This window comes from Hibiscus syriacus, unplaced genomic scaffold (genome assembly GCF_006381635.1).
Source record: "Hibiscus syriacus cultivar Baekdansim isolate YM2019G1 unplaced genomic scaffold, ASM638163v2 tig00112289_pilon, whole genome shotgun sequence".
NCBI classification, from domain to species: domain Eukaryota; kingdom Viridiplantae; phylum Streptophyta; class Magnoliopsida; order Malvales; family Malvaceae; genus Hibiscus; species Hibiscus syriacus.
In genome coordinates this window covers 1,178,170-1,205,440 of record NW_024063295.1, presented here as the reverse complement: position 1 = coordinate 1,205,440, position 27,271 = coordinate 1,178,170, and the positions used below count along the sequence as shown (strand labels likewise).

Genomic DNA, 27,271 nt, shown 5'->3' with positions numbered 1-27,271 from the left:
GAATTACGCATCAAAACTGAAAGGACTGCAAAAATAATTTAAATATTTCATATTACATTAAAGTCTCCCTATAAATACCCCTTAAAACACCTAAAAATATCATTTTCACCCCAACTTCAAAAATCAACCCCCAAACTCTTTCAACGCTCTCCTCAATCGGCCATAGGTCGACCACACTCCGGCGAACCCCTTCACCGCTAGCCATCGCATCGGCTACCACTCCAGTGGCTGAAAACACCCCAAATGGCGTAGATCTAGGATTAAAGCCTTGGTTTTTACCTCGTGACTTTTCGTGTTATGGCGTCCTTGGCTCCTCGCGGTTGTGCTTCCCTTCGTGCAGCTGAATCTCTTCTCTCCTTGAGTTTGACTTTACTATGGATGTTCAAATACGCTTTGTTTTTGTGTGTGTAATGTTTGGGTTGTTTCGGTTTGTCTTGTTGTTGTTGTTGCTTGGTTGTTTCCATGGCTGTTTATATGTTTGTGGTACTTGGCTTGGGTTTCTCTGACTGTCCCTTTCTTGGCCTTCCTGATGAGGTTTTTATAGCCTTCGATCGGCCGTTTGGGGTCCCAATGATCTCGAGGTCATCCCTAATATTTCCGAGGTTGTTTCCCGACTTGTTCACGTTATGTTGAGGTCGTCGTCGCGCCGAAAATTCTGAGATTGTTTAGTCTCGGGCTTTCGGCCAAAAATCTCAGCCAACTTGTTAGCATGTGGCCTCTACGCGCGTCACTGTTTTCCTCTCTTGTGACGCCCCTGGTTAATGTGTGAAAACCCTAATTTGATTGGGCTGGGTCAGGCCCCTTACCAGGCCTGCTGTGCTGGGTCAGGCTGGTATAACCCTATTTGACTCCCTTGCTGGACTGAACTCTGATTTGGACCTAAAAATAAAATAAAAATAAAAAATAAAATGAAATAAATAAATAAATAAAATAACCCATAATGTATTTTCAAAAAATATGTTTTCAAAAATCGTTTTTTAAATATATATATTATATGTTTTCAAAAATATTTTTAAAAACTATATATTATATGTTTTCAAAAATACGGCTTCAAAGCATATACTATATACTTTCAAAAATAATGTTTGAAATTATATATATATATATATATATTATAATAAAAAATAAAACTCTTAATGTCTGGGACGAAAATGAGTGTCTACAGCTGCCCCTCTTTGCCCATTTATCGTGTAAACGAAAAATATAGGGCAAAGACAAAAGGACACAATTTTTCGTTCGGTATTGCTTCTGTGAGTCTAATATCTTTCTCTGTGATTGAAATCTGACTCGATGTCTGTCGACTCTCTTATCGAATATCTTCCGTCGCGGAGTTGAAATTCGATTTGAAAATTCTAATGGCTTCTTGTTGTTGAGCTGAATTACGGGTGGCTCTTTCGTCATAAAGTTGAGTCGGTCTTGGATGTTTCGAGCATAATATCATTTGTTGTGAGGTTGAAATCTAGTTCGAAATCTGAACTGCAAAGTGACTTCTTGTTGCCAAATTGTAGTCAACCTTGGTCTTCTTCTTGGCTTAAAGACTTTAGTTTGAAAATTCGACCGAAAAGTAGTTCCTCGTTACTACCATGCGGTTGATATGCCTTTAAGATGAATGGAATCGAACTCGAAAGTTTTCGTTGACATATATCTCTTCTCGCCTTGAGCTATACTAAAAATTAGGCTAGGAGATAGTTCATTGTTGTTTTAGATGACTCATTTTTTGTGAAGTTTATTCGATCTATTGGGCACGATATCCTTCGTCGTGAAGTTGAAATCGTGGGCGAATCCTTCATCGTGAAGTTGAGTCTAGATTGAATAAATTTGCCTTGGGTCAGATATCTTTCATTATTAAGTTGAAATCTAACTTGGATAGACTACATTGTTTTTAATTTTGAGCTTCCTTTGAATTCAGTATTCTTGAAATTGACTCCGAAAAAAATATGCAAAATTATATGTATATGCGATGCTATGGATGAAATGTTCTTATGTATGCCTAAAATGTATATGCAACATATGTTATTTTAGGGTTTAGAGAGAAAGCTCAATCTCTTGCTTTCATTCTGGATGGATCTTGATTCTTGCCGATCTTGAATTTTTACCCTTGATTTTGGACGCTTTAACGGGTTTTGGTCTGATATGTATTATGGGAACTTGCAAAGAAGTTCTACTTCTAGTCTTGATTTAATCAATGCCTTTTTATTGGAATTCAAGTCATTCTTTCGAGTATGGTGCAAGAACTTTATCGACTTCCAAACACCTATACCTTTTCAGGAAACCTTTGTACAATAATACGTGATTATCATTTCAAAAGTGAATAAATCATTCTTATTTAAATTCAATATAATATGCTTACAAGGAATTGATTTTTTTGCGAAATGACCATATTTATTTATGAGAAAAAAAACAACAAAGAGTACATGGCAAACACTCTGAAAAGTCAATACATGAAAGAAATACAAGTAGATGCCCTAGATATCGACAATGCGGACGCCTTTGAACCAACACACCGTTAGATGACTTTTGAGTACAACTTTTTTCAAGGGGACTTCACAGATGTGACAACGTTTATGAGAGTGCAAAGTTCCTCTGAGTTGTTAAGTCTACAGAAGACTTAGATGTTGTGATGATTTACTGTCTTGATCTGGGACCTTTCCCACACGCAAATCCTAGATCATTTATCCAAGCCGTCCTTTCGGGTTTTCAGCTTGGATCCATCCTTGGTTTCAAGATGCCCATTGCGGGTTTTCATCTTGAACACGCCTTATTTTTTGTTCTTTTTTTATTTTTTAATTTATAGTGCCCTTTCAGGTTTTCACCCTAAACATTTTTTTGCTTCAACTTAGGGCGCCCTTTCGGGTTTTCATCCTAAGCGAAGTATTTCTTAACTTCATCCGAATTAACAAGATTAGGTAGTTTTGACCCATCCATTTCAGTCAGGATCAGTGCTCCTTCGGAGAAGGCCTTTTTCACGACATAAGGCCTTCGCAATTTGGCATCCATTTTCCTCTGAAGTCTTTTTGAATTAGCCAAATAAACTTGGGCATACTTTCTTATTGTGTTCCCAAATCATTCGTTTTTGGTAGAGTTGACCATTATGAATGACTTTCGACCTCTTTTCTTTTGTTAGGTTTAATTGATCATATCGAGTTTACATGCATTCTGCATCGTCCAGTTTAACTTTCGAAAAAACCCGGAGTGACGGGATTTCTACCTCAATGGGTAATACTGCCCCCATCCATATGCTAATGAAAATGGGTTGCCCCAGTCGAAGTTCGTACCAAAGTTCGGTAAGAAAACAAAGCAAAAGGCAATTTCTCGTGCCAATCATTGTATGTCTCGGTCATTTTCTCCACTATTTTCTTGATATTTTTATTTACTTTATCTACCGCTCCATTCATCTTCAGTCTATAAGTAGTAGAATTGTGATGCTTTATGTTAAATTGTTCACAAGCAACATCCATCATCTTGTTGTTTAGGTTAATTGCATTATCGATAATGATTCTTTCGGGTAAACCATACCGACATATGATCTCTTTTTTCAAGAACTTGCAAATAGTGGACTGAGTGACACTGGCATATGACGTAGCTTCCACCCATTTAGTAAAATAGTCAATTGCTACAAGAATGAACCGATGACCATTTGAAGCTTTTGGATGGACTTTTCTAATGACATACATGCCCCACACAGAAAAGACTCATGGTGTCGTCATCACGTGAAGAGGGTGAGGTGGAACATTTATTTTATCCCTATAGATTTGGCACTTATGACATCTTCTAGCATAATTGATGTAGTCGCCCTCCAATATGGACCAGAAGTATCCACATCTCATAGTTTGTCTTGACATCATATGTCCATTTGTATGTGTTGGGATTTGAAGAGGCTTAATTGAACAACCGAAAATGTACAAAGAGGGTTAATTGATAAAATTTTATTTAGGGAGTAAGGAGAACAAAAGATAGAAAATTTTGGTATAAGGATTTAAAGTGGTTCGACTTATCAACCAAGTCTACATCTACTACCTTAGCTCCTCACTAAGGATTTTCTAACAAATTCACTAATTTGTTCTTTCTTTTTTCAAGGATAAAGAGATAACCTTTATACTCCCTAGTTTTTCAATTACCTAAACTAGAACCAATCCTCTTTTCACTAAAGAAAAGAAATGTAAACAAGAAAACCTCTCTAAGGTAGGTTTTTACAAATAATTAAAGCTCACAAGAACAAAATATTTACAAGAGAATTGGAATAAAGAGTGAAAAGCTCTTCTCTTGTGTTTGATTGTTTGGATAGGTGTTGTAACCTTTCTTCAAGTGTCCTCAAATTGTATTTATGTGTTGGAATGTTGTTGTGGTCGTTTCTAGCCGTTGGAGGTGGTTTTGAGCCGTTGGGGATCAATCGTACAAAATAAAGCTACCCAGAACAAAGGGTATAGGTACTCCTAAAGAGAGTATTTGTACTGCCTTTGTTATATTTAAATCAACTAGCCATTGTGGTCTGCTGGTATTGATATTATGCCTATGGTGGGTATCGATACCATTTTTTGCATTCTGGAATTTGAGCAAAGCTGGTAGTATCGATACTACTCAGTGAGTATTGATACTTCTCTTACCTTTGGTATCGGTACCATATGAATAGTATCGATATTGTTCATGGGGTATCGATACTGTAAGAACAATATTAGTACTACTTGTACAAAAACATATTTTGTGCTCAATTCCACTTTTAAGAACTTTGAATTATTTTTGAAAACTTTGAAAACTTTTGAATAAATTCAATTTAAGTCCAAAAACATTTTGCCTTAATTGTTATATCAAAATATGGTTCAACAATCTCCCCCTTTTTAATATAACAAAACATTTGAAAAACCTCCCCCGTAATAAAATATTTAATTAAAAAGATAAAAATTGTTGGAAAATATATGAAAATGTTCAACTCCCCCTTTTTCATTAAGAAATTGAATTTTCCAAACCCATATTTCTCCCCATTTTTGTTAAATAAAAAAGAATCCAACTTTAAAGTAAAAAATTGCAGAGTAAGTGATAATTTTTACATTTAAAACATTTGAAAAATCAAAGCCCCCCTAAAAAAGTGCATTCCAAACAAAAATTGACTTTAAAATTTTAACACTTAAACAAACTTGAATTTCAACAAAGAGTAACAAAAATGTTAGTAACATATGAAATTAAACATATCCAAGTCTAAAATACTTTATGCAATAACAATAATCAAAATTAAGTGCATATGCATAAAGCTTTTCAAAAAGTTATGCAAAATAATTTGATATCAATTGTTAGAGAGATATATTTAACATTTAAAATACATGCATAAACATTTAAATTTAGGTCAAAAATTTAAAATTTTTAAAATCAAAACATTTGAAAAGTTTGATATCAATTGTTAGAGAGATATCATTTGCATTAAAATCAATTTTGACCAAAATTTATTATGATGAACTAAAAATCATGAAAATCATTAAAACTTTAAATGTTCTCATAAAACCTTTTCAACATACATAAGATGAAAAACAAAACATAGTCATTTAAGATCAAGACTCATGCATGCTTAAAACTAAATGAGCAACCAATAATCAAAAGCATTAAGCTTAGAGGTTACCCATTCATTTTCAAGGTGGGTAGAGCATTTAAATATCTTCACTTTCATCACTATTGCTCCCACACACCTACAAGAGACATTTATTTGGATTTTGGTATCCAAATTGCTTTGGATCCTTGGACATTAGTTTAAATGCCCCTTGTTCCCTTGGGAACCCATACTTTTCTAATTTTAAAACGTTTTCCTTTCTTCAAAGGACAAGTATGTTCTTTGTGACCATGATAATGACAATGTGAGCATTTTGTCATTACGGAACTAGATGAATTATTTAAAATGATTTCTTTTTCTTTTGTTAGGCATTCAAGCTTAACTTTTAGATCAAACCATTCTTCTTCAAAACTTTCAATTTTCATTTTTGAAAGCTCTAAATTATTTTTCAAAATTTCATTTTGGTTTTCAAAATCCATTTTAGCTTTCAAAAGAAAATCATTTTCAACTTTAAATTTAGAAATCAATTTCTTGTATTTGGAGTTCATGGTCTCAAACTCCGAAAATAATTCATCGTATGCATCTTGTAACTCATTAAAAGAATATGAATTTAATCCATTTGAATTAGAAGATACCTCGGGCTCTTCACGAGCCATTAAGGACACTACTTTTGTTGGTTCTTCTTTCTTATTTCCATGAAGCTTTTCGAGCTTATTCCAAAGCTCCTTGGCACTTGAACAAGAAGAAATTTCTTCATTTACTTCGGGACCAAATGCACAAAATAACATGTGCATGGCCTTGGCATTAAGTTGAGCTTTTGTAACACCCCCAGCCCGTACCCGACCCGGATACGAGTCTGAAGTGTCACATTGACTTTTCAAACTTTGACACATAAAGAAAAACAGGGAAATTTTAAACTTTCATTAAAATAAAATACGTTAATTTACATAAAAGAGACCACAAAATACAAAATTGATCAGAGCATTCATAATTAACAACTTATTACATGCCAACACTCTATACATAACCCGAAAGACCTACTTTGTCAATTACTTCTGATCTGATCTATTAGTAGTGATGATGTCCTTGCCACTTCTATTCCTGCTCCTCTTGTTTCTTGATACCTACGTGTAAATCACTTACACGCTAAGTCATAAACTTAGTGAGGCATAATCAAATATGGAAGAAAACTCTAACTATTTAAACATGCATGAATAGGTAATCTTGTAATGTCATACCAAACAATTATAACATTAAATATAATGTAAGGTATACATATACATATCACACATCATTTTCATCACAATTATTACTATCATTTGTATCTTGTAATTATATCAACTTGTACCTAACCTTATAATCAACATCTGATTCATTTAACCGAGCAATGCATATATCATCAGATAAATCATACAATTAATATCACAAAACATATACAACACATGTTATTTATTTATTAGCCCATGTACACACGTGAGAACTGTAGATATGTGAGTCTATTGAGGTTGTGCACTATGCTGTCACTACAGCTCGTATGGGGTCCCATTAGGGGCTATGAGATTTGTCTCGAAGGACCACTATGAAATATCCCAAAGGATCATTGTATGTCCAGAAGGACCGCGTAGACCCTCGACTCTTGGCATGCCAACTATACCTATAGCTCTCGTATCATATAACATGGGCATTATTATTTATTATTCCATATCTTCACATGTACTTATCACTGCTCATATGATTTCATATGCATATATCATGTAACTTATAACACTTCTCTTGTGTTCATATAACATGTATATCATTGCTATTTATTGTTCACATATGTTTTCTATAAATCCCATAATACTCTTATATCCTTTTTCATATCATCATGTGTTCACATATACTATATACATTCATCATGTATCATATAAACCTGTATTCACACATATCATTTAACATATGCAATAACCAATAATACACATGTATCATATCAAACATATGCTCATATTAATGTGTTCATGCATTCTACTATAGGAAATATACTTATCGCAAGTCTTATTTCTATTAAACATAACACACTATCTAATATGCACTCACCTTGTCCTCACTGATTACTAATTATTCCTATGACTTCCTTCCTTTCGATCGAATTCTAACTCGGTGATCATTCCGAAGCTTGCTCGATTTCGGTATCTACATAATATACATGGATCCATATCAGTATAATAATTGATATATTCTAAACTATCACTCCTTAGGCTAAAAAGAAAACTATTTTTATCTTTTAATGAAGGTACGTATCGATGTACTACACCATGTATTGATGCATCCCTTGACGGGTGCATCGATGCACTCCTTATGCATCGATGTACTAATTGCATTCGATGTTTATTTATTTGAGAGTGCATCGATACACAATGAATGTGCATCGATGCACACAACCTAGAAATTGTATTTGAAGCCCGAAAATCATCAATTCTTCACTCAATTCCTCTATTTTAAACCCCTATTATGTCATTAAACCCAACAATCATTACTTAAACCAACTTATATCCATGAAAATCATCTTTAACCTCAAAATCATATCCCTCATATGTAATTCAAGAATCATACTCAAATTTCAATATGTTCTAAATACAATTATAACACTTCATATTCCTTAATTAGCACGATGACAAGTCAAATTAAACTTCAAATTTAACTTATCAACTCTTTTCCATAAATTCATTTAAAAACTCATTTTCTTTAATCTCTTATAACTTCCTCACCTTGTGGCTTTAAAGCAAATTAAGCTTTCCATAAGCTTAATTAGCATCTAAGGATCAAAACCAGACTTAAATTTCAACCAACAAACAACTTATGAGAAATCTCACCTTTGCTATGAGTCTTTACGTTGGGAGGAAAGAATAGAATAAGAGAATTCTGGAAGCTTAGATATTTGCTTCCTCTCATACACGTGGCCTCCATATATACCTAACAAAATTAATTATTTTCCTTGTAATTGACTATTTTGTCTTTCCATATTTCCTTCTTTAATATTTAAATCATACACAACATTTTTCATATGATTCCCCCAAACTTTTAATTTATCCACTTTGACCAACAAATTCAAAAATATTTCAATTTAGTCACTCACCTGATATTGAGGATGTTACAGCTTTCTTCCGTTCTTGGACACTCCACTCCTTCTTCTTCTTCTTTGGAGAAGAGTAGCCATTCTCAATCATCTCCCATGCATCAAGATCATTGGATTGTATGAATAGCTTCATTAGTTTCTTCCAATGACAGTGGTTGGCTCTATTTAAGTATGGAGGCTTGTTGATCGGTTGGGAGTCTTCCATGTTGAACAAGCTGGAGGTGGAAGCCATCTTCTCGGTTACTTTGTGAATCGGTAGAGCTTCTTCAAGGATCGTCTCAAGGTGGTTAAACCTTCTAACAAGTTAGGATCTGATACCAATTGTTGGGGGTTTGAAGAGGCTCAATTGAACAATCAAAATTGTGCAAAGGGGGTTAATTGATAAAAATTTGTTTAGGTAGTAAGGAGAACAAAATATAGAAAAATTTGGCATAAGTATTTAAAGTGGTTTGACTTATCAACCAAGTCTACATCCACTACCTTAGCCCTCACTAAGGATTTTCTAAAAAATTCATTAATTTGTTCTTTCTTTTTCAAGGATAAAGAGATAACCTTTACACTCCCTAGTTTTTCAATTGGCTAAACTAGAACCAATCCCCTTTCACTAAAGAAAAGAAATGTAAACGAGAAAACCTCTCTAAGGTAGGTGTTTACAAATAATTAAAGCTCACAAGAACAAAATATTTACAAGAGAATTGGAATAAAGAGTGAAAAGCTCTTATCTTGTGTTTGATTGTTTGGATAGTTGTTCTAACCCTTCTTCAAGTGTCCTCAACTTGTATTTATGTGTTGGAATGTTGTTGTGGACGTTTCTAGCCGTTAGAGGTGGTTTGGAGCTGTTGGGGATCAATTTTTATGTAAAATAAAGTTGCCCAGAATATAGGGTATCGGTATTACCTTTGTTATATTTAAATCAACTAGCCGTTACTAACCGTTGGGGCCTTATGGTATTGATACTATGCCTATGGTACCGGTACTACTATATAGAGTAGTATTGGTACCACTTTGGGTATCGGTACCATTTTTGGATTATGGAATTTAAGCAAAGTTGGTAGTATCGATATTACCTAGTGATTATCAATACTTCCCTTACCTTTGGTATCGATACCATATGAACAGTATCGATACTGTTCATAAGGTATAGATATTGTAAGGATAGTATCGGTACTACTTGTACAAAAACATATTTTGTGCTCAATTCCACTTTTAAGGACTTTGAATTATTTTTGAAAACTTTTGAATAAATTAAATTCAAGTCCAAAAACATTTTGCCTTAATTGTTATATCAAAATATGGTTCAACAGTATGAGTTCCACAAACTCCATCATATACCTCTTCCAAGATCATCTTTACCTCTTCTACATCTACACATCTTAACAAGACTTGATCATGACTTTTCCTGTTTAAGATTTCTCCATCAAGAACATATCTGGTCGCCATCCTTCTGATTGTTCTTTTATCAGTTTTGGTTGCTTCTTTTGGATAGCTTTGGTTTTTAATGTATTGCAGAATATCGTGGTATCAAGGCTTGGTGTCTTTTATCTCTTCGATTTGGTAACAATGAGTCGGGTACTCAACGACTGCATGTCAATTGGCATCATGTTAGACTCCCTGCCAACCTTGAATGTTGCTGCCAAGGTAGCTAAGACATCAGTTATTTGGTTTTCTTCTCTAGGCACATAGTGGAAAGTGACTTTGTCAAACTATTCAAGTAGATCCAATATGAGCTTTTTGTATTCCACCAGTTTTACATCTTTAGTCTCCCACTCTCCTCGGAACTGATAGATTACTAAGGCGGGATCTCCATATACTCTTAAGAAAATGGATCTGAATTTGAATTCTCATTTAACTTTGATAATTGCCTTTAATTACACAATTGATTCTTTGTTCTAGATAGTCTCGATCTAAAGCTTGATATACTTCATGAAGCTTATTCTAGTTCGTTCTTTATGCATTGAAGTTTAGTAAACGTGTATGGAGATCTTTGGATTGCTGGTTTGAAATGAAGTAAGATATAGAAGAATTTATTGAAAAGAATGTGCCATATATTTTCCTTTTGAATAGTCTCGGTGGTTATAAGATATATATGTTAATAATTTTATTTAGTCATTGCCAACACGTACATATTGTACAAATGCAAGTGATTGAATCCATAACCTTAAAGGAGATTAACACTCCCTTACCTATTAAGATCACTTAATGGATTCAATATGTCATACATTTTTGTTCCTTAACAAAATCGAAGTTTTTTATATATCGAAAGAAAACAACAAAATGCTACCAGCAACAAAAGTATAAAAAAACAACTAATAAAGATAAGATCCTTTATTTCCTTATAAATAATAATGTAAAAAAGACAGTTGTAGCTCCCTCCCGCATAGAACACTTTTAATAAAACAAAACAAAAATCATATACCAATTTTCCTTTCACGTGATATAATTTTCTTTTACGTACACTTGGACATCATATTTTTACCAACTATACATCCAATTTTTCCATTAAAACAAACACTCATCGCTAAACTGCTGCTATAAATACCTACTCAGACAATGGTAAATCACCACCAATCCCTTTTCAAAAGCTATAATCATTCTCATATGACCAAATTCCATGGCAGCAACAGCATCAAAACCCCTAATGTTTTGGTTAGCCACCGTCACCAGCATAGTTGCGGCGACGGCGGAGGTGGTTCCATCGGGATCGATAACGGAAATTGAAGATCTCGGGGGATGCATGTTGTCGCTCACGAGTGTAGAAGGCTGCGTTGAGGCAATCGAGGAGGTTGTTTCGCACAGGAAGTATGATGAACTCAAAGAGGAATGCTGCAAAGCCATCATTGTGGTGGGAGATAAGTGTTGGTCAATTCTTTTTTTCGATCAACCCATCGTTCCTTTCTTGCTTAGGGCCGTTTGCAAACTCTTGGGGAACGCTGAGAAATTTGCAGCAGCGTCATCACCTTATTACTAGTTTGAAGAAGCTTTCTACTAAATATTTGCAAGTGGAATTATCATATCTTTTGGTTTTTATCTTCTTTTGCTATGCCATGTTTGTGGCTTGTTACTTTTACAAATTAAAGCTTTCTAAACTTTATATATATATATATATATATATATATAATTGTTTATTCAATAAAAAAAGATTTAAGGGGTACATGAACAAATTTATTTTTTTAAAGTTATTAATTCAATCTCTAATTTTTTTTGTACTTAATTAAAGTCTTAAATAAAAAAATATATTTTTCTTTTTATCAACATTGACCACTATTTTTTTAAAATTTAAACATTAATATTTATCTATTTATTGACTGATTGAGATTGAATATCATAAAGTATGCAATTTTTAGGATTAACACTGTTAGGAAAAAATCTGTTAATGAATTTTCTATGCTAAGTATGAAACTATTATATGCTTCCAAACCATGGAATAAATCTTGTTGACTGAGATGCATGTTAAGATGAGTAAAGCTATGCCTCTATTTGAGTAGTATGCTTATGCTTTCGGGTAAATTACATAAATGACTATCTAACTATGGGTTTGGTCTCGAAATGAAAATCATTTTAATTGATTTAAGATTTTGATATTTTTAAACTAAATATATTGTTTTCATATTTATTTTTTAATGATTATATATATGAAATCATTAGCAAATAATTTGATGTTCAAATTAAAATCATAAGAAAAAATATTTGAGTTTGGGCATGTTAAATAAAATTTTAATTTAATTTTAAATATTAATTATAAATAATATATTAGATTTTTTAGCATTTTAAGTGTTATCATATTCTCAATTTGACTATATTTAAGTCTTTATTTGTCTATTTTTTATTTCTATCTTTAACTATAATATATAATATACACAAAATATTTTATTGGTTCCTAAATATTAGATTTAGCCTATTGGTTAAAGCTTTGCTTGGTTATTAATTGATCTTGGGTTCAAATGTAATTAAGTTGTTTTAGTTTTATTTTTCTGCCTAAACATGAACAAGTTATATAACATATGTATTACCTTGATAACAAGGGTGAGAATTGGCTCATCGATTAATTCTAAAATCTAGGAGATTTAATCTATAAATTTAATACATTACTAGAACAAAATATTTAAAAAGTTAATACTCAAATTAAGGCATTAGACAAATTAAAAACTGAATCAAGATCAAATTGCATTAAATGAAAATCCAAGGGAACAAATCATATACAAGTAGTGACCAAAATGGAAGAAACAAAGGAGGGTATAATCGCCGCAAATGTAACTTTACAAGGACTCCCGCCCTAATTTTGTTAAACGTTAACGTCGGGTGGCTATATTAAAACTATTTAAATAGTTCAGTGGTCATATTGACGTAAATCTGAAAATGGTGGTCATTTCGTGACCAAGCTCATAGTTGGGTGGTCATTTATGTAGTTTACCCTATGTTTTATGAATACTATTGAACATTTATAGTATTTTCGTGTACATGTTAGTATATCTTATATTCTTGTTCGAGGAGCATTATCATCTGAGATTGTCAACACCTCCCATCATAGTCTATTTGGTTTTAAAAAAATATATAGGTTATTTTCATTTCCTTAGTAAATAGAAAAAATTAAATAAATCGTGTTTTGCTGTAAAATTAGAAAGTGATTTCTGAAAATGAAAACAAAATAAATGGAAATATGAAATATAAAAAAAGATGTTTTAAGTATTTTCATTAAATTTGTTTTTGAAATTTGAAAAAAAGAAAAAGAAAAAATGAGATCTAGATTTTAACTTAACTTGCACAAATTCAAATCATTCTAACAATATTTTTATATAATGGTATATAAAACCCTCAAATTTTTTGCAAAAAAATTTACACTCAATGTGGTCCTTAAACTGAACTTTTTAATAATTTAACTGCATAATATTTTTATATTTAATGTATTGAATATCTTAATAATTATTTATATTTTAAATTTTAATAATACCTTATTTTAAAAAAAATTCTTAAACTTTCTAAAAAATCAATTGGGTCCTCGAACTTAATAAAAAAAGCTATTAAATAGGAGGGACAAAGATATCATTTTTAAAACACAATTTAAAACTACTTACTATAAAATTAGAAATGAGTTACAATTTTAACATTAACAACACATGTAAAAATGTATTCCTGCATTAATCTCATATACGTTTTAATAGCTTTAAATTTAATAGCTTTAAATTTTGATTGCTTCAACTTATAAAATATTCCTTATAAATAATAATAATAAGACAGCTGTAGCTGCCTACCTCACATGACATTTTCCCATTGGTTTATAAGACAGCTGTAGCTGCCTCCCTCACATACATTTTTCCCATTGGTTTTTAGGGTTTAGTCTGGATTAATTTGAACTAATTCGCGTCGCACATTTAATTTAGGTAAATCTTAAAGTGAGAATTATTTATATACACAAGAACTCAAACCTAATATTTCTTTAAACGATATTAAGTTGTTTACCATTTAAATAAATCTCATTAGTTCGTGTGAGGACACTTTTAATAAAACAAAACAAAAATCAGATACCAATATACTTATATTTTCGTTTCACGTAATATAATTTTCTTTTTACATACACTTGGACATCTGATCCAAAATTTCCATTAGAACAAACACTGGTTGCAAAATTTCTACTATAAATACCTAGTTAGACAATGCTAAATCACCAACAATCCCTTTCAAAAAACCTATAATCATTCTCATTTGACCAAACTCCATGGAAGCAACAACGTCAAAAACCCTAATGTTTTGGTTAGCCGCCCTCACCTGCATGGCTGCATCGGCGGCGATGGTGGTTCCATCGGGATCAATGGAGGAAACCGAAAATCTCGGGGGATGCATGTCGTCGGTGTCGAGTGTACATGGCTGCGTTGAGGCAATCCACGAGGTAGTTTGGCATTTGAAGTTCGATGGACTAAAACATGAATGCTGCAAAGCCATAAATCTTGTGGGAGATCACTGTTTGCCAGTTCTTTTTCCCGATATACCAATGGTTTCTCTCTTGATTAACGGTGTTTGCAATCTTTTTGGAGACGCTGAGAAAGTTGCAGCAGCACCATCACCATATTACTAGTTTCAAAGCTTGCAACTGAAATTATCATATCTTTATGGTTTTTCACTTTGTTATGTTTATGGGTTGTTATAAATTAAAGTCGTGTGCTTGTTTTTGTTTTTATTCAATGAAATAAATAAGATTAAAGGGTGCGTGAAGCCTATTTATTTTTTTAAAAAAAAGTTGATTAATTTTTCAGTTTTATATTTTTTCCTTTTCTCATGGTGTTGTTATTCTATTTTCTTTATATTTATGTTTCGTGACGGTACTAATTTTAATGTTGATTTAAATTGTAACGATTGATCAAGATGCGCTTATTTGTTATCACGATGATCTTCCCTACTTCAGACTCTCGGATTACTGTTTGAATATGGCAAGGCGTATATGCTCATCATGTCATCATTTATGTGTATGTGACATGTATTATGTCATCATTTATGTACATATGATATATATTATATCATTACTTATGTACATATAATATGTATTATGCCATTATTTTTGTATATGTGGTATGCTGAACATCAATATTTTAGACATATAAGATTGGCACATCAAAAAAAAATGTTGACAATTAATTAGTCAACAATTTTCATCTAATAATAGGTTATTTTTACTTCAAAACAAAATATTAAAGGTTAAAATATTCTAAGAAGAAATATAGATTAAAATGATTATTCAGTTAGAGATCAGGAGTACTTTTGTTTCATCGTACTAAAAATCAACTGTATTAGGTGAATACAGGGTGTATGTTCCACAGTGAGCATCCAAGGAGCAACATGAAGGTAAGTCCCAGAATCGACAGCGAAGAGGTGATGTGTGGTGAGGATTTCAAGGCCGATGTTCAGTCGAGAATCGGCAGCGTAGCTAGCTGGGCCATATTATAACAGTGACCCACCTTCTGATTGCTGAATGATTTCTTGTATTTTTTGGGCTTAATTTCCTTATTGTATATGGATTTTCTGCATCAGTCGAAGGTGTAAAATTGGCCTTAAATTGAGAAGAAAAACATGTTTGATAAATAAAATGAGGGAAATTTTCTAATATGCGTCGACCAGTATATCTTGTAATTAGAGGTGGTAATGGGGGGTCATTTCTTGGGGTATCTTGCAAGAGCTAGTTAGATTAATGGCAAAGATGAAACTAAAAGCTAATCATGCTATTAAAATGGAGAAAAGAACATTTAAAATAGTGGAGGTAGATTCAACTCTGGTTGACATTATACAGGACGAGGTGTTGGGGGAGCAAAAACGATCGCGTGAGCCCATCTGCATTCTCCATTTCCATCTGCTTCATCTACAATGACCACTTAACAGCCTCTAAGAACTTATCATTCTTTTTTAGTGCAGTTATCAAATTGTTGTATGTTATCCTATCAGGCTCTATCCATTCCCTCGCATTTCCTTCACCAAACCTACAGCATCTTCGACCATTCCGGCAATCCCATATGCCTTAATCAATGTGTTGTAACTGCACAAATCGGGTCCTAATCCGCATTCTTTCAGTTCAGTCAGCACAGCAACAACTTCATCGATCCATCTCCTTTCTCCATATATTGATCATAATGTTGTATGTATAGTGGTCTGAAGCACAATTCGGTTCCTCCATCCTCTGCAAGACGTTTTGGAATTTCTCCATTTCGCCTTCTTTCCCATATGCATCCAACATGCAATTATACGCTTCGAGTGAAACCGAAAAACCATTGAATTGCATTTCACGAACTGTTGATGACATATTCTTCAAGTCCTTGTTTTGACCATATGCACCTATAATAGTATTGTACGAGATTACTGTTATAGTATCGTTCTGAAGAACGACAAACAACGTAAAAGAAACAAGATCAAGGGAGAACACCTAGAAAAGAAAACTTCATTTATTTCATCATATCTTTCTCTCAATCATGAAGAGATGTATTTATAAAATAGACTAGAAGAACCCAAGAAGCTTAACTGCTCATAACCATCTTTAACTAACACTCAACAGCCTAACTAACACATGACAGATTGGTTAAAACAAACTCAGCTCCAGTTCATACACCAACATTCCCCCTACTTTACAACTGGCTTTCCTCAGGCCCTTAAACACAAACAATACGCGCAAGAGCATGCACCAACATTCCCCCTGCAGCAAACTCTCACATCACTAAGAACACCAAAAACTCACTCCTTACAATCCTCAACCGTTGAGGCCACAAATTTGCCTTGAATTTGTGAGATAAGCAATAGTTGCCTATGTTTAAGGAACGCTGGAGCAGACAACGGCTTGGTTAGAACATCAGCAACCTATTCAAAAGCAGGTACCTCCTGAACCGATAGCTTGCCAGCAGCTACCATTTCCCTAACAAAAAACAGGTCAAGTTCAACATGTTTGAACTTGGAATGCAAGATTGGATTTGCATAGACAGCTACAGCACTGGAATTATCGCACCACAAGACAGGTTTCCCATGAATCGACACCCGCAGCTCACCCAGCAACGATTCAAGCCACACCATCTCCGCAGCAGCACAGGCAACACTGCGATACTCAGCCTCTGCCGTAGACCGAGCGACTACCTGATGTTTACGAGAGCTCCAGGAAACCAAATTGTCACCAAAATAGATACAATAACCCGAGGTCGATCGTCTATCTACATCTGACCCCCAGTTCGCATCAGCAAAGCCTGTTAAAGACAACCGTGATGGAGCTGAAAAACGAAGACCAAAATCAGCAGTAGCTTGCAGATACCTCAGTATATGTTTCACTGCCTGAAGATGATCATCACATGGTGCTTGCATGAACTGACAGACCTTATTCACAGCAAAGGCAATGCTTGGTCGCGTGACAACGATGTACTGCAAAGCACCAACAATACTCCTATAATGAGTTGCATCTTCAATTGATATTCCAGTGTCAACCGCCAGCTTGCAATTAGTGACCATTGAAGTAGGAAGACCCTTAGCATCTTCCAGTCCACTTTTAAACAAAAATTCACGTATATACTTCTGCTGACTCAAGATAATCTCATCAGCTTTTCAACACACACTTCAATTCCCAGAAAAAAAACTCAAGACCCCAAGATCCTTTAGCTCAAACTGCTTGTTAAGGTCGTCAAATCATACCTTGCACTTCTTCCTCACAGCTACCCGTGAAGATGATATCATCTACATACACTAGTAGATACATGATGTAGTTAGTAGTTTCCCTAACAAACAGTGAAGCATCAGATTTTGCTAACACAAAATTCTGAGTCACTAAAAATTGCTTTAACCTCTCAAACCACGCTCGAGGCACCTGCTTTAGCCCATAAATGGCTTTGTTAAGCTTGCAAACCAAGCTTCCATCACCTTCTTCATAGCCAGGTGGTTGTGCCATATATACCTCCTCAGTTAGAACTCCATTGAAGAAGGCGTTGTTTGCATCGACTTGCCTTAACTGCTACCCCTTAGCCAGTGCAAGTGAAATCACAACCCGAACTGTTACTGGCTTGACCACAGGACTGAAGACTTCATGATAATCGATGCATGGCTGTTGCAAAAAACCCTTAGCTACAAGTTGAGCCTTGTACCTCGCTATGGATCCATCAGCATTTCGTTTGACTTTAAAAATCCACTTACAGTTCACTGCTTTCCTTCCACTCGGGAGAGGAACAAGTGTCCAGGTGTTGTTCTTCACCAGCGCATCAAATTCCGTTTGAGCAGCAGCTCTTCACTCAGGACTCCTCATGGCTTCTCGAATAGTCCTCGGTTCTCTATCTAAGCAAGCCACCTGAAATACTTTGGGCTTTCTAATCCACTTTTGCTTCGAGTCACCATGGGATGAGCATTGGACTGTTCAACCTCAGCCTGAGATTCTGCACATGTGACAGCACTAGGAATTGACTCATTTATAACTGCATCATTATCAGCATTCAAAGCGGTTGGAACACATAACTCATGTACAACATTAGTCGTCTCTTCAGCACAAGCCATAGCAGGCACTACTGAATCATTACCTGCACACACATACTCCTCAGTGTCGGTTGTATGCGACGTGCCAGGCAGGCCAAGTCAGAGTCACGATTATGGCTATTCACTGGATTAGTCACAACCGCCACACACCTTCTAGATTGAACACTGTGTAACTCTTCAGAAGACTGAACTACAGGCAGAAAATTAGTCGAGATAACAGTCGAGGTAACAGTGCCAGAATCTGACCGACCTCCTCATTTCTTATCAGCATAAGGAAAGACTCCTTCATCAAACACAACATGTCTAGAAATGAAGACTCTCCCATTATCATCTAAACATTTGTATCCTTTATATAGAGGACTATAACCAAGAAACGTGCACCGCTTGGACCTGAAGTCCAACTTATGTTGGTTGAACGACCTTAGAAGGGGAAATCACGCACACCCAAAAATCCTGAGCATGGAATAATCAGGAGTCTGTTTATAGAGAATCTCAAAAGAAGACTTGCCACCTAAGCGATTTATTAAATAACAGACTCCAGAAATTTAAGGGAAGTTCAGCCTCACTAGCAGTGCTAATCCCATTTCAACTATGTCTGTTTTCTTTCGACTTTCCCGTTTGTTCAGACGTACTTGGGCAGAAATCCGTGTTGTACACCATTAGTAAGGAACCAACCTTTGAGAGCTTGATACTCTCCTCCTACATCAGTCTGAACAGCTTTGATTTTGAAACCAAACTGAACCTCTACCATCTTGTAGAAATTTAAGAAGCATTGCATAACTTCAGATTTCCTTTTTAGTAGATAGACCCAAGTGTGCCTACTGTGCACGTCTATGAACGATACTGTTAGGTATGGCTCATAAATATACAGTAAAGAGGACAGGAGATGGAGCGGAGTGAGCGAAGATCAACTGTCCTTACAAAGAAAGTCTCGTTGTGGGGTTACAAATTATGTGGGTTGGGGGTGGGGGCGTAGCCGCCGCGGTACAGGGTTGATTTTGTAATTATGTACCAGGGTTTTCTATTATAAATAGAGATGTAACCTAGACCTAAAAGATCATTGAATAAAATTCTAGCGCCGCCTAGGCACCGAGGACGTAAGCACATTGCCGAACCGCAAGGGATCTTGAAGGCTTTGCGACCTACAAAGCCGACGTCGATGGATGGAAGATTGGGAAGAATTGCAGCAGCGAGCGGCAGGAACCTACGATTATGCTTGGCGGACGAGGTCATGTATCACGTCATGCATCTATCGTCTCCAGACGAAATTTGGAGGAAGTTGGAAAGTCGTTTATGTCCAAATCCTTAACGACAAAACTGTATCTGAAGCAGGCTGTATGGGCTGAAGATGCAGGACGATCACGATTTGGCGCAACACGTGAATGTCTTCAATCAAATCGTTTCTGATCTGGCTCGGCTTGATGTGAAAATTGAGATGAAGATAGAGCGATGATTTGTTGTGTTCGTTGCCTTCCTCTTACGAACACATGGTGACTCTTACATATGGGAAAGAGACTATCAACGTGAGGAGATTACTGCAGCCTTGTTGGCTCACAACTAGCGGAAGCAGAATGCAGGGAAAGCTCTCAAGCCGATAGCTTATATGTCAAGGGTATCGAGATCGTGGACGGAAGCCAGAGAAGGCAGGGTCCGGGAAGCGAAATTCCAGATCCAAATCCAGGATAAGAGACGATTCACTGTTACAGTGCAAGGAGGCGGGACATGAAGCGAGACTGTCCGAAGTTGAAAAGCAGACTGATGAGAAGCGTGATGGCTCATCCAAGTCTGTGAACGTGGTCGAGGATGATACTTCTGATTGCAGTGAGGGTGATATGCTTTCTATTTCAACGACACAATTGACGGATTGCTTGGATTCTTGATTCTGGATGTTCTTATCACATCACGCCAAATAGGGAATGGTTTTCGACATACAGGCCGGTTAATTCTGGTTCGGTTTATTTGGGTGATGATCGATGTTGCAATATTGTTGGTATTGGTGATGTCGAATTAAGATGCACGATGGCTCCGTTCGGACGTTGAGTGGTGTTCGACATATCCCAGACTTGAAGAAGAATTTGATTTCCTTGGGCACTTTGCACAAGAATGGTTTTATCCCTAAGGCTGACGAGGATAGGGAAACCATTCGGATTGTTAAAGGAGCATTGACTGTGATGAAAGGCAAGATGACTGCAGGGAATATCTACAGATTGTTAGGGAGTACCGTTGCAGGTGGAGTTCACTCTGTTGAGTCCTGTGATGATACGACAAATTGTGGCATATGCGCCTTGCTCATCTTAGTGACGTGGTATGGCAGAATTACACAAGAGAACTTGTTGCATGGTGTCAAAAGCTGTAAGCTCGACTTTTGCAAGTATTGTGTTCTTGGTAAACAGACTAAAGTCGTTTCAAGACTGCGAAGCACACAACTCAAGGGATTGTTGATATGTGCATTCTGATGTATGGGGGCCTCCACGACATCGTCTTTGGGTGGATCTAGGTACTATGTTACTTTTATTGATGTTTTTTTTCACGGAAAGTTTGGGTGTATTTTTTGAAACAGAAATCTGAAGTTTTTGAGAAGTTCAAGCTGTGGAAGCTGAGGTAGAAAACCAAACAGGATGAAAAATCAAGTGTTTGCGGTCTGACAATGGTACGGAGTACACAGATTCACAGTTCCTACAATTCTGTAAGGAGCATGGGATTCAGAGGCATTTTACAGTGCGCAAGACACCACAACAGAATGGTGTTGCGGAACGAATGAACAGGTCGTTTGAATGAAAGAGCCAGATATTTGCGGTTGAATGCGGGCTTCCCAAACATTTGGGCTGAGGCTGTTAACATGGCGTGTTACCTTATCAACAGATCGCCAAGGGCATCGCTGGCTGGGAAAGTTGCAGAAGAGGTATGGACTGGTCATGATGTTAGTTTTGATAACTTACGGATTTTGGTTGTCCTCTTATGTGCATGTACCTGCTGATGAGAGATCCAAACTTGATGCAAAATCGAAGGAGTGCATTTTTCTGGTTACAGAAAGGTGTCAAGGATTCAAGTTCTGGGATCCAGTTGCGGAGAAAGTTGTGATTAGTAGAGATGTCGTTTTTGTGAACAGTCTATGTTGCAACAGAAGCAAGACACGACAGTGGTAGATTTCGAGCAGTTTCCAGTTGAGAAACCAGAACTTCTCAACCGATTCTGGTGGTTCCACTACGGATGATTTGCAGGATTATAGTCTCGCCAGAGACAGGGCGAGACGGACGAATATAAAGCCTCCGAACAGATTGGGTTTTGAAGACTTGGTATCTTTGCACTTACTGTTACAGTGATGATCCATTACTTTTCATGATGCCGTTAGCAGGAAAACGACAAGGATGGCAGCCATGGTTGAGGAGATGGAGTCTTTGAATCACAATCGCACATGGGAGTTAGTTCCCCTTCCTGAGGGTAAGAAGCCGATTGTTGCAAATGGGTGTATAAGAAGAAAACCAGCAGTAACAGAAAAAGAGGGGGAGAAGTTTAGGCTCGTTTGGTAGCGAAGGGTTTTTCACAGCAGAAAGGAGTTGATTATGATGAAATCTTTCTCCTGTGGTCAGGCACACTTCAATCCGAGCAGTACTTGCATTGGTGGCTAGTTGGGATTTGCATTTAGAGCAGATGGATGTTAAAACTGCTTTTTTGCATGGTGATTTAGAGGAGCAGATCTACATGCGGCAACCTGAAGGTTTCACTCAACCTGGAAACGAGCATTTAGTTTGCAGATTGAAGAAATCTTTGTACGGGTTAAAACAGTCTCTGAGACAGTGGTATAAACGGTTTGACTCCTATATGATCAAGATTGGCTACAACCGATGTGAGTATGATTGTTGTGTCTATGTTAAGAGCCTTGATGATTTTTATTTTTCTATTAGTGTATGTTGATGATATGTTGATTGCTGTGAAGAACATGGATGATGTTATCGGTTTGAAAACTTTTGAGTCAGGAATTTGATATGAAGATTTAGGTGCTGCAAAGAAAATTCTTGGAATGGAAATTTGCAGGGACAGAGACTCAAGGAAACTACGGCTATCTCAACGGGGTTATGTTAGAAAATGCTAGAAAGGTTTGCGATGAGCAGCGCGAAACCAGTTAGCACTCCATTGGCGAATCACTTTAAGCTCTCATCAGAACAGTGCCCTAAGACAGATAAGGAAGCTGAAAATATGGCAAAGGTTCCGTATTCTAATGCTGTTGGTTGCTTGATGTATGCGATGGTATGTACTCGTCTGATTTAGCTCATGCTGTTAGTCAAGTTTGTAAGTACATGTCTAAACTGGTAAGCAACATTGGGATGCAGTCAGTGGATCTTTCGGTACTTAAAGGGTACTGTGGGACATGGAATTGTTTTTGGGAGTCAGCGGGATATAATTTGGTTGTAGGATATGTGGATTCAGATTATGCAGGTGACTTGGATAATAGAAGATCTACGACAGGGTATGTGTTTACTCTTGGTGGAGGGCCTATTTGCTGGAAGTCTACTGTTCAATCTGTCGTGGCACTATCTACAACTGAAGCTGAATACATGGCAGCGGCTGAAGCTGCAAAAGAAGCTTTATGGCTTACTGGTTTAGTGAAGGGTTGGGTGTTCAACAAGGTGGAGTTCAGTTGCTTTGTGATAATCAAAGTGCTATTCACTTGGCTAAGAATCAGGTGTATCGTGCTAGAACTAAACATATTGATGTAAGGTTCAAGATCAGAGAGTTGGTTGCATCTGGAGAGGTTTTGTTTCAGAAGGTACATACTGATGAGAATGGCGCTGATATGTTCACCAAGCCAGTTACGACAGACAAGTTCAAGCATTGCTTGGACTTGTTGAATGTTTCGAGTTGTTAAAGAAGCAAGGTAACCCAACCCACATTGAAGTTTCCAAGGGGCAGGATATTCGCCAAGGTGGAGATTTGTTAGGTATGGCTCATAAATATACCAGTAAAGAGGACAGGAGACGGAGCGGAGTGAGCGAACATCAACTGTCCTTATAAAGAAAGTCTCGTTGTGGGGTTACGAATTATGTGGGTTGGGGGTGCGGGGGCGTAGCCCCCGCGGTACGGTACAGGGTTAATTTTGTAATTATGTACCAGGGTTTTCTATTATAAATAGAGATGTAACCTAGACCTAAATATCATTGAATAAATTCTAGCGCCGCCTAGGCACCGAGGACGTAAGCACATTGCCGAACCTCGTAAAATTCTCGTGTTCTTTTGTTTTCTTTACCCGTTTTCGTCAACAATTCTGTTACACATTCGACTTTAAAATAGAAGGATTTTTTTTTATCCAGGTTGATGCAGCAGTTCTCCAGTACCAGAATCAAAAACTTGTCCAGCAGTTAGATATTCAGAGACATGAATTGCATGATCTTGAAACTAAAAATAAAGAACTAAAAGACAAGCAAATCTATTATGATGATATGCTGATAACTGTGAATCAGTATTTTTTTCATGACACTCTTTTACTGCTGTATGTTTTGCAATTATCATGATTTTTTTGTTACTCTGCTATATAGTTGGTTGATGATATGGTCCTGCTTGGAATACGAGCTGGAGGAGGCCATAATGTTTTACAAACCTTGGACCATGCTGACAAGTCTCGAGGTTAGGATAACTTAAATTGTTGGTTAAACATGTTCTTTGTTTTTTTTTTCTTTTTGGGAGTTAGGAGAGGTATTCATGTCTTTTAATAATAAAAACATGTCAAGTGTAAGTTCTCTCAATAATAAATTAACTTGAGTTCTCTCTAGGTTCTATACCAACATGCCCTGTGGAGGAGATGTTTCTTTGTAGGCTTCTAGAAACAGATTTTATTGACAGTAGTGACGATGATGGGATTGCTAATTATGTTGAACTAGTTTTATCGGCACGCCATTCCTCCACTAGGGACTTGATAAAATCTCTGCAGGATACCATCTCCGCCGAGAGGATGAAAACTGAGAGAATGACTTTTTCTTCGCATGGAAAATTATCTGTTGAAGGTTAGATATTTCAGTTGCTTTTTAATTTTTCATTCCACATGTTTTTCGTTATTTTTCAGTTATTTTCATTATTTAGTACTTCTATCCACAGTTTATATTGATTATTACATATTTCTCTCAGATACTATGATGCAGCTTTCTAAGATTGATGATATGATGAAAGAAGAGGCTAAAACTTGCATGAGATGATCAGTGTTCTACATTTGAAGCATAAAGAATATGCGGATGAGATTCAAATATATAAGCAACCATTCAACTGACCAATCTGAAATTAAACGTCTTCAAGGTCTTTCCTAGTTCAACTTTTAGAAGATATTTTATTTTATGCTTTGTTAATTAGATATAGATGCCTGCAATAACTACCTAACATATATAAATGGAATACTCAACAGTAGATTTGGTACCAACAGAATTACTTTATGCTGGCAACCTGACTAGTTGTCAGCGCTTGACTTGATTTTTTGTTCTGTTGAAATGACTCACAATTTACTGGACTAAGGCAATGGTATAAATCAGAAGATGGTTGCTACAGTTGGAAGCCAAAACTATCTCAGTTATAACTGTCATTGACTTTGACAGTTGGTTGCTGAACCGATCAACTTGGAGAGGATCTTTAGTTATAAATAAAGATGTAAGTGAGTTGAGAGGGTTCAAGGAGAGATCAGATTGTATTGAGAGAATTAGAGAGAGTTCTTACTTCTGGTTCTAAATCTTGTAATCTTGTTTCGTTTGCTTTAGTTAAATTGATTCCTTCCTGTGGATGTAGGTCACACTGACCGAACCACGTAAATATTTTGGTGTCTTGATTTTCTGGATTCTTGTTATGCGTTCGTTCTTCGATTAGTTATTGGTAGATTGCACAACAAGTGGCACCGTCTGTGGGAACAAATCAATGATGATGGGATCTGCCAAGTTTGATATCAAGAAATTTATCGGAAAGAATGACTTTGGCCTATGGAGAGAGAAGATGAGAGCCCTTCTAGTACAACAGGGAATTGTGGAAGCACTGCAAGGACCAACAGCGTTGCCTACTGAGGACGTAAAATATCATTGAATAAATAGAGATGTAACCTAGACCTAAAATATCATTGAATAAAAACTTCTAGCGCCGCCTAGGCACCGAGGACGTAAGCACATTGCCGAACCTCGTAAAATTCTCGTGTTCTTTTGTTTTCTTTACCCGTTTTCGTCAACAATTCTGTTACACATTCGACTTTAAAATAGAAGGATTTTTTTTTATCCAGGTTGATGCAGCAGTTCTCCAGTACCAGAATCAAAAACTTGTCCAACAGTTAGATATTCAGAGACATGAATTGCATGATCTTGAAACTAAAAATAAAGAACTAAAAGACAAGCAAATCTATTATGATGATATGCTGATAACTGTGAATCAGTATTTTTTTCATGACACTCTTTTACTGTTGTATGTTTTGCAATTATCATGATTTTTTTGTTACTCTGCTATATAGTTGGTTGATGATATGGTCCTGCTTGGAATACGAGCTGGAGGAGGCCATAATACGAATAACCATCAGTAGAAACAATAGGTGCTGGACCCCAAACATCTAAAACAATTAATTGAAAAGGTTCCTTGTATTCAGTAATGGAATTACAAAACGGCAATTTATGAGCCTTGCTTTGTAAACATGCTGTACATACATGAGACAACTTATTTTCACTAAAGCTGATATTACAAGTCTTCATTACTGCTCGAACATAAGCCATCGAGAAGTGGCCGAGGCGTTTGTGCCACAAGTCTATTGAACTCGATGCTTTAGACACATTGTTCAACTGCCAGCTCGAGTCCTTCACAGTGCATGGCAGCAACTGATACAACCCATCATGCGTGAGCCTCCCTTTCAACAGGATCTCCTGAGTCTGTATGTCCTTCACAAAGCAATCAAAAGGATGAAACTCGATAAAAACCTTATTGTCACGAGTGAATTAAGACACAGATATAAGATTCTTCTCTATGTTTGGCACATGAAGCATATTTTGTAGCAACAAAGGCTTCGAGTTACTCGACAGACAAGAATGTCCTACATGTGCGATCTTAACACCTTCACCATTACCCATGAGTAGAGTATTATTACCTGTGTAAATCGTACCAGAGTTGAAGACAAGACAAATCATTGGTAACGTGTTGTGTAGCTCATGTATCTAGGTACCAGACATCATCAGTTGGTTTGGTCGAGGCACTAACTGAAGGTAATGTGGAAACAAAGGCAGCTGGTGAAGATGACACCGAGGAACCAACGGGGTTCTTTCCAGCAGTAGAGCCAAACAACGAATCACTCAAGGCTACATTCATATGGGGCACTGACACTGGACATGCAACCTGAGGAGTGAATAAGTAACCATTTTGGTAGTATGACACTGAACCAAACGATTGCACGCCAGGAAAGACTGAGTTAACACCTGGATGACAGAGGAAAATAGGAGTCTAGGTAAAACCGGGATTCACCAAGTGATTATAAGCTTGCATGCTAACAACAGATTATTGTTTATCACCCGAGAAAACACGCGACTGTCTCCATCCTTCAGTGGTCGATGCAGTAGAATCATGCATTCCAGAATAGTCTCGATCAAACCTATGAAAACACTTCTGTACTGGGTGGCCAAACTTTCCACACATTTGACATTGAG

The 27,271-nt window shown here is 36.2% G+C and overlaps 2 protein-coding genes and 1 pseudogene across 2 annotated transcripts; 2 read left to right on the top strand and 1 right to left on the bottom strand.

Annotated features, from left to right (window-relative positions):
• LOC120177434 overlaps positions 1-27,271 on the bottom strand; it is a 37,787-nt pseudogene that overhangs the window by 7,157 nt on the left and 3,359 nt on the right.
• Positions 14,327-14,859, top strand: LOC120177502. Its single transcript, XM_039183630.1, has one exon. The coding sequence runs from the start codon at positions 14,365-14,367 to the stop codon at positions 14,719-14,721; it is 357 nt and encodes a 118-aa protein (XP_039039561.1). The 5' UTR covers positions 14,327-14,364; the 3' UTR covers positions 14,722-14,859.
• Positions 24,126-24,853, top strand: LOC120177501 (E3 ubiquitin-protein ligase BRE1-like 2). The gene is made up of 3 exons (XM_039183629.1): positions 24,126-24,248; positions 24,395-24,625; positions 24,747-24,853. The coding sequence occupies exons 1-3, from the start codon at positions 24,173-24,175 to the stop codon at positions 24,812-24,814; spliced, it is 375 nt and encodes a 124-aa protein (XP_039039560.1). The 5' UTR covers positions 24,126-24,172; the 3' UTR covers positions 24,815-24,853.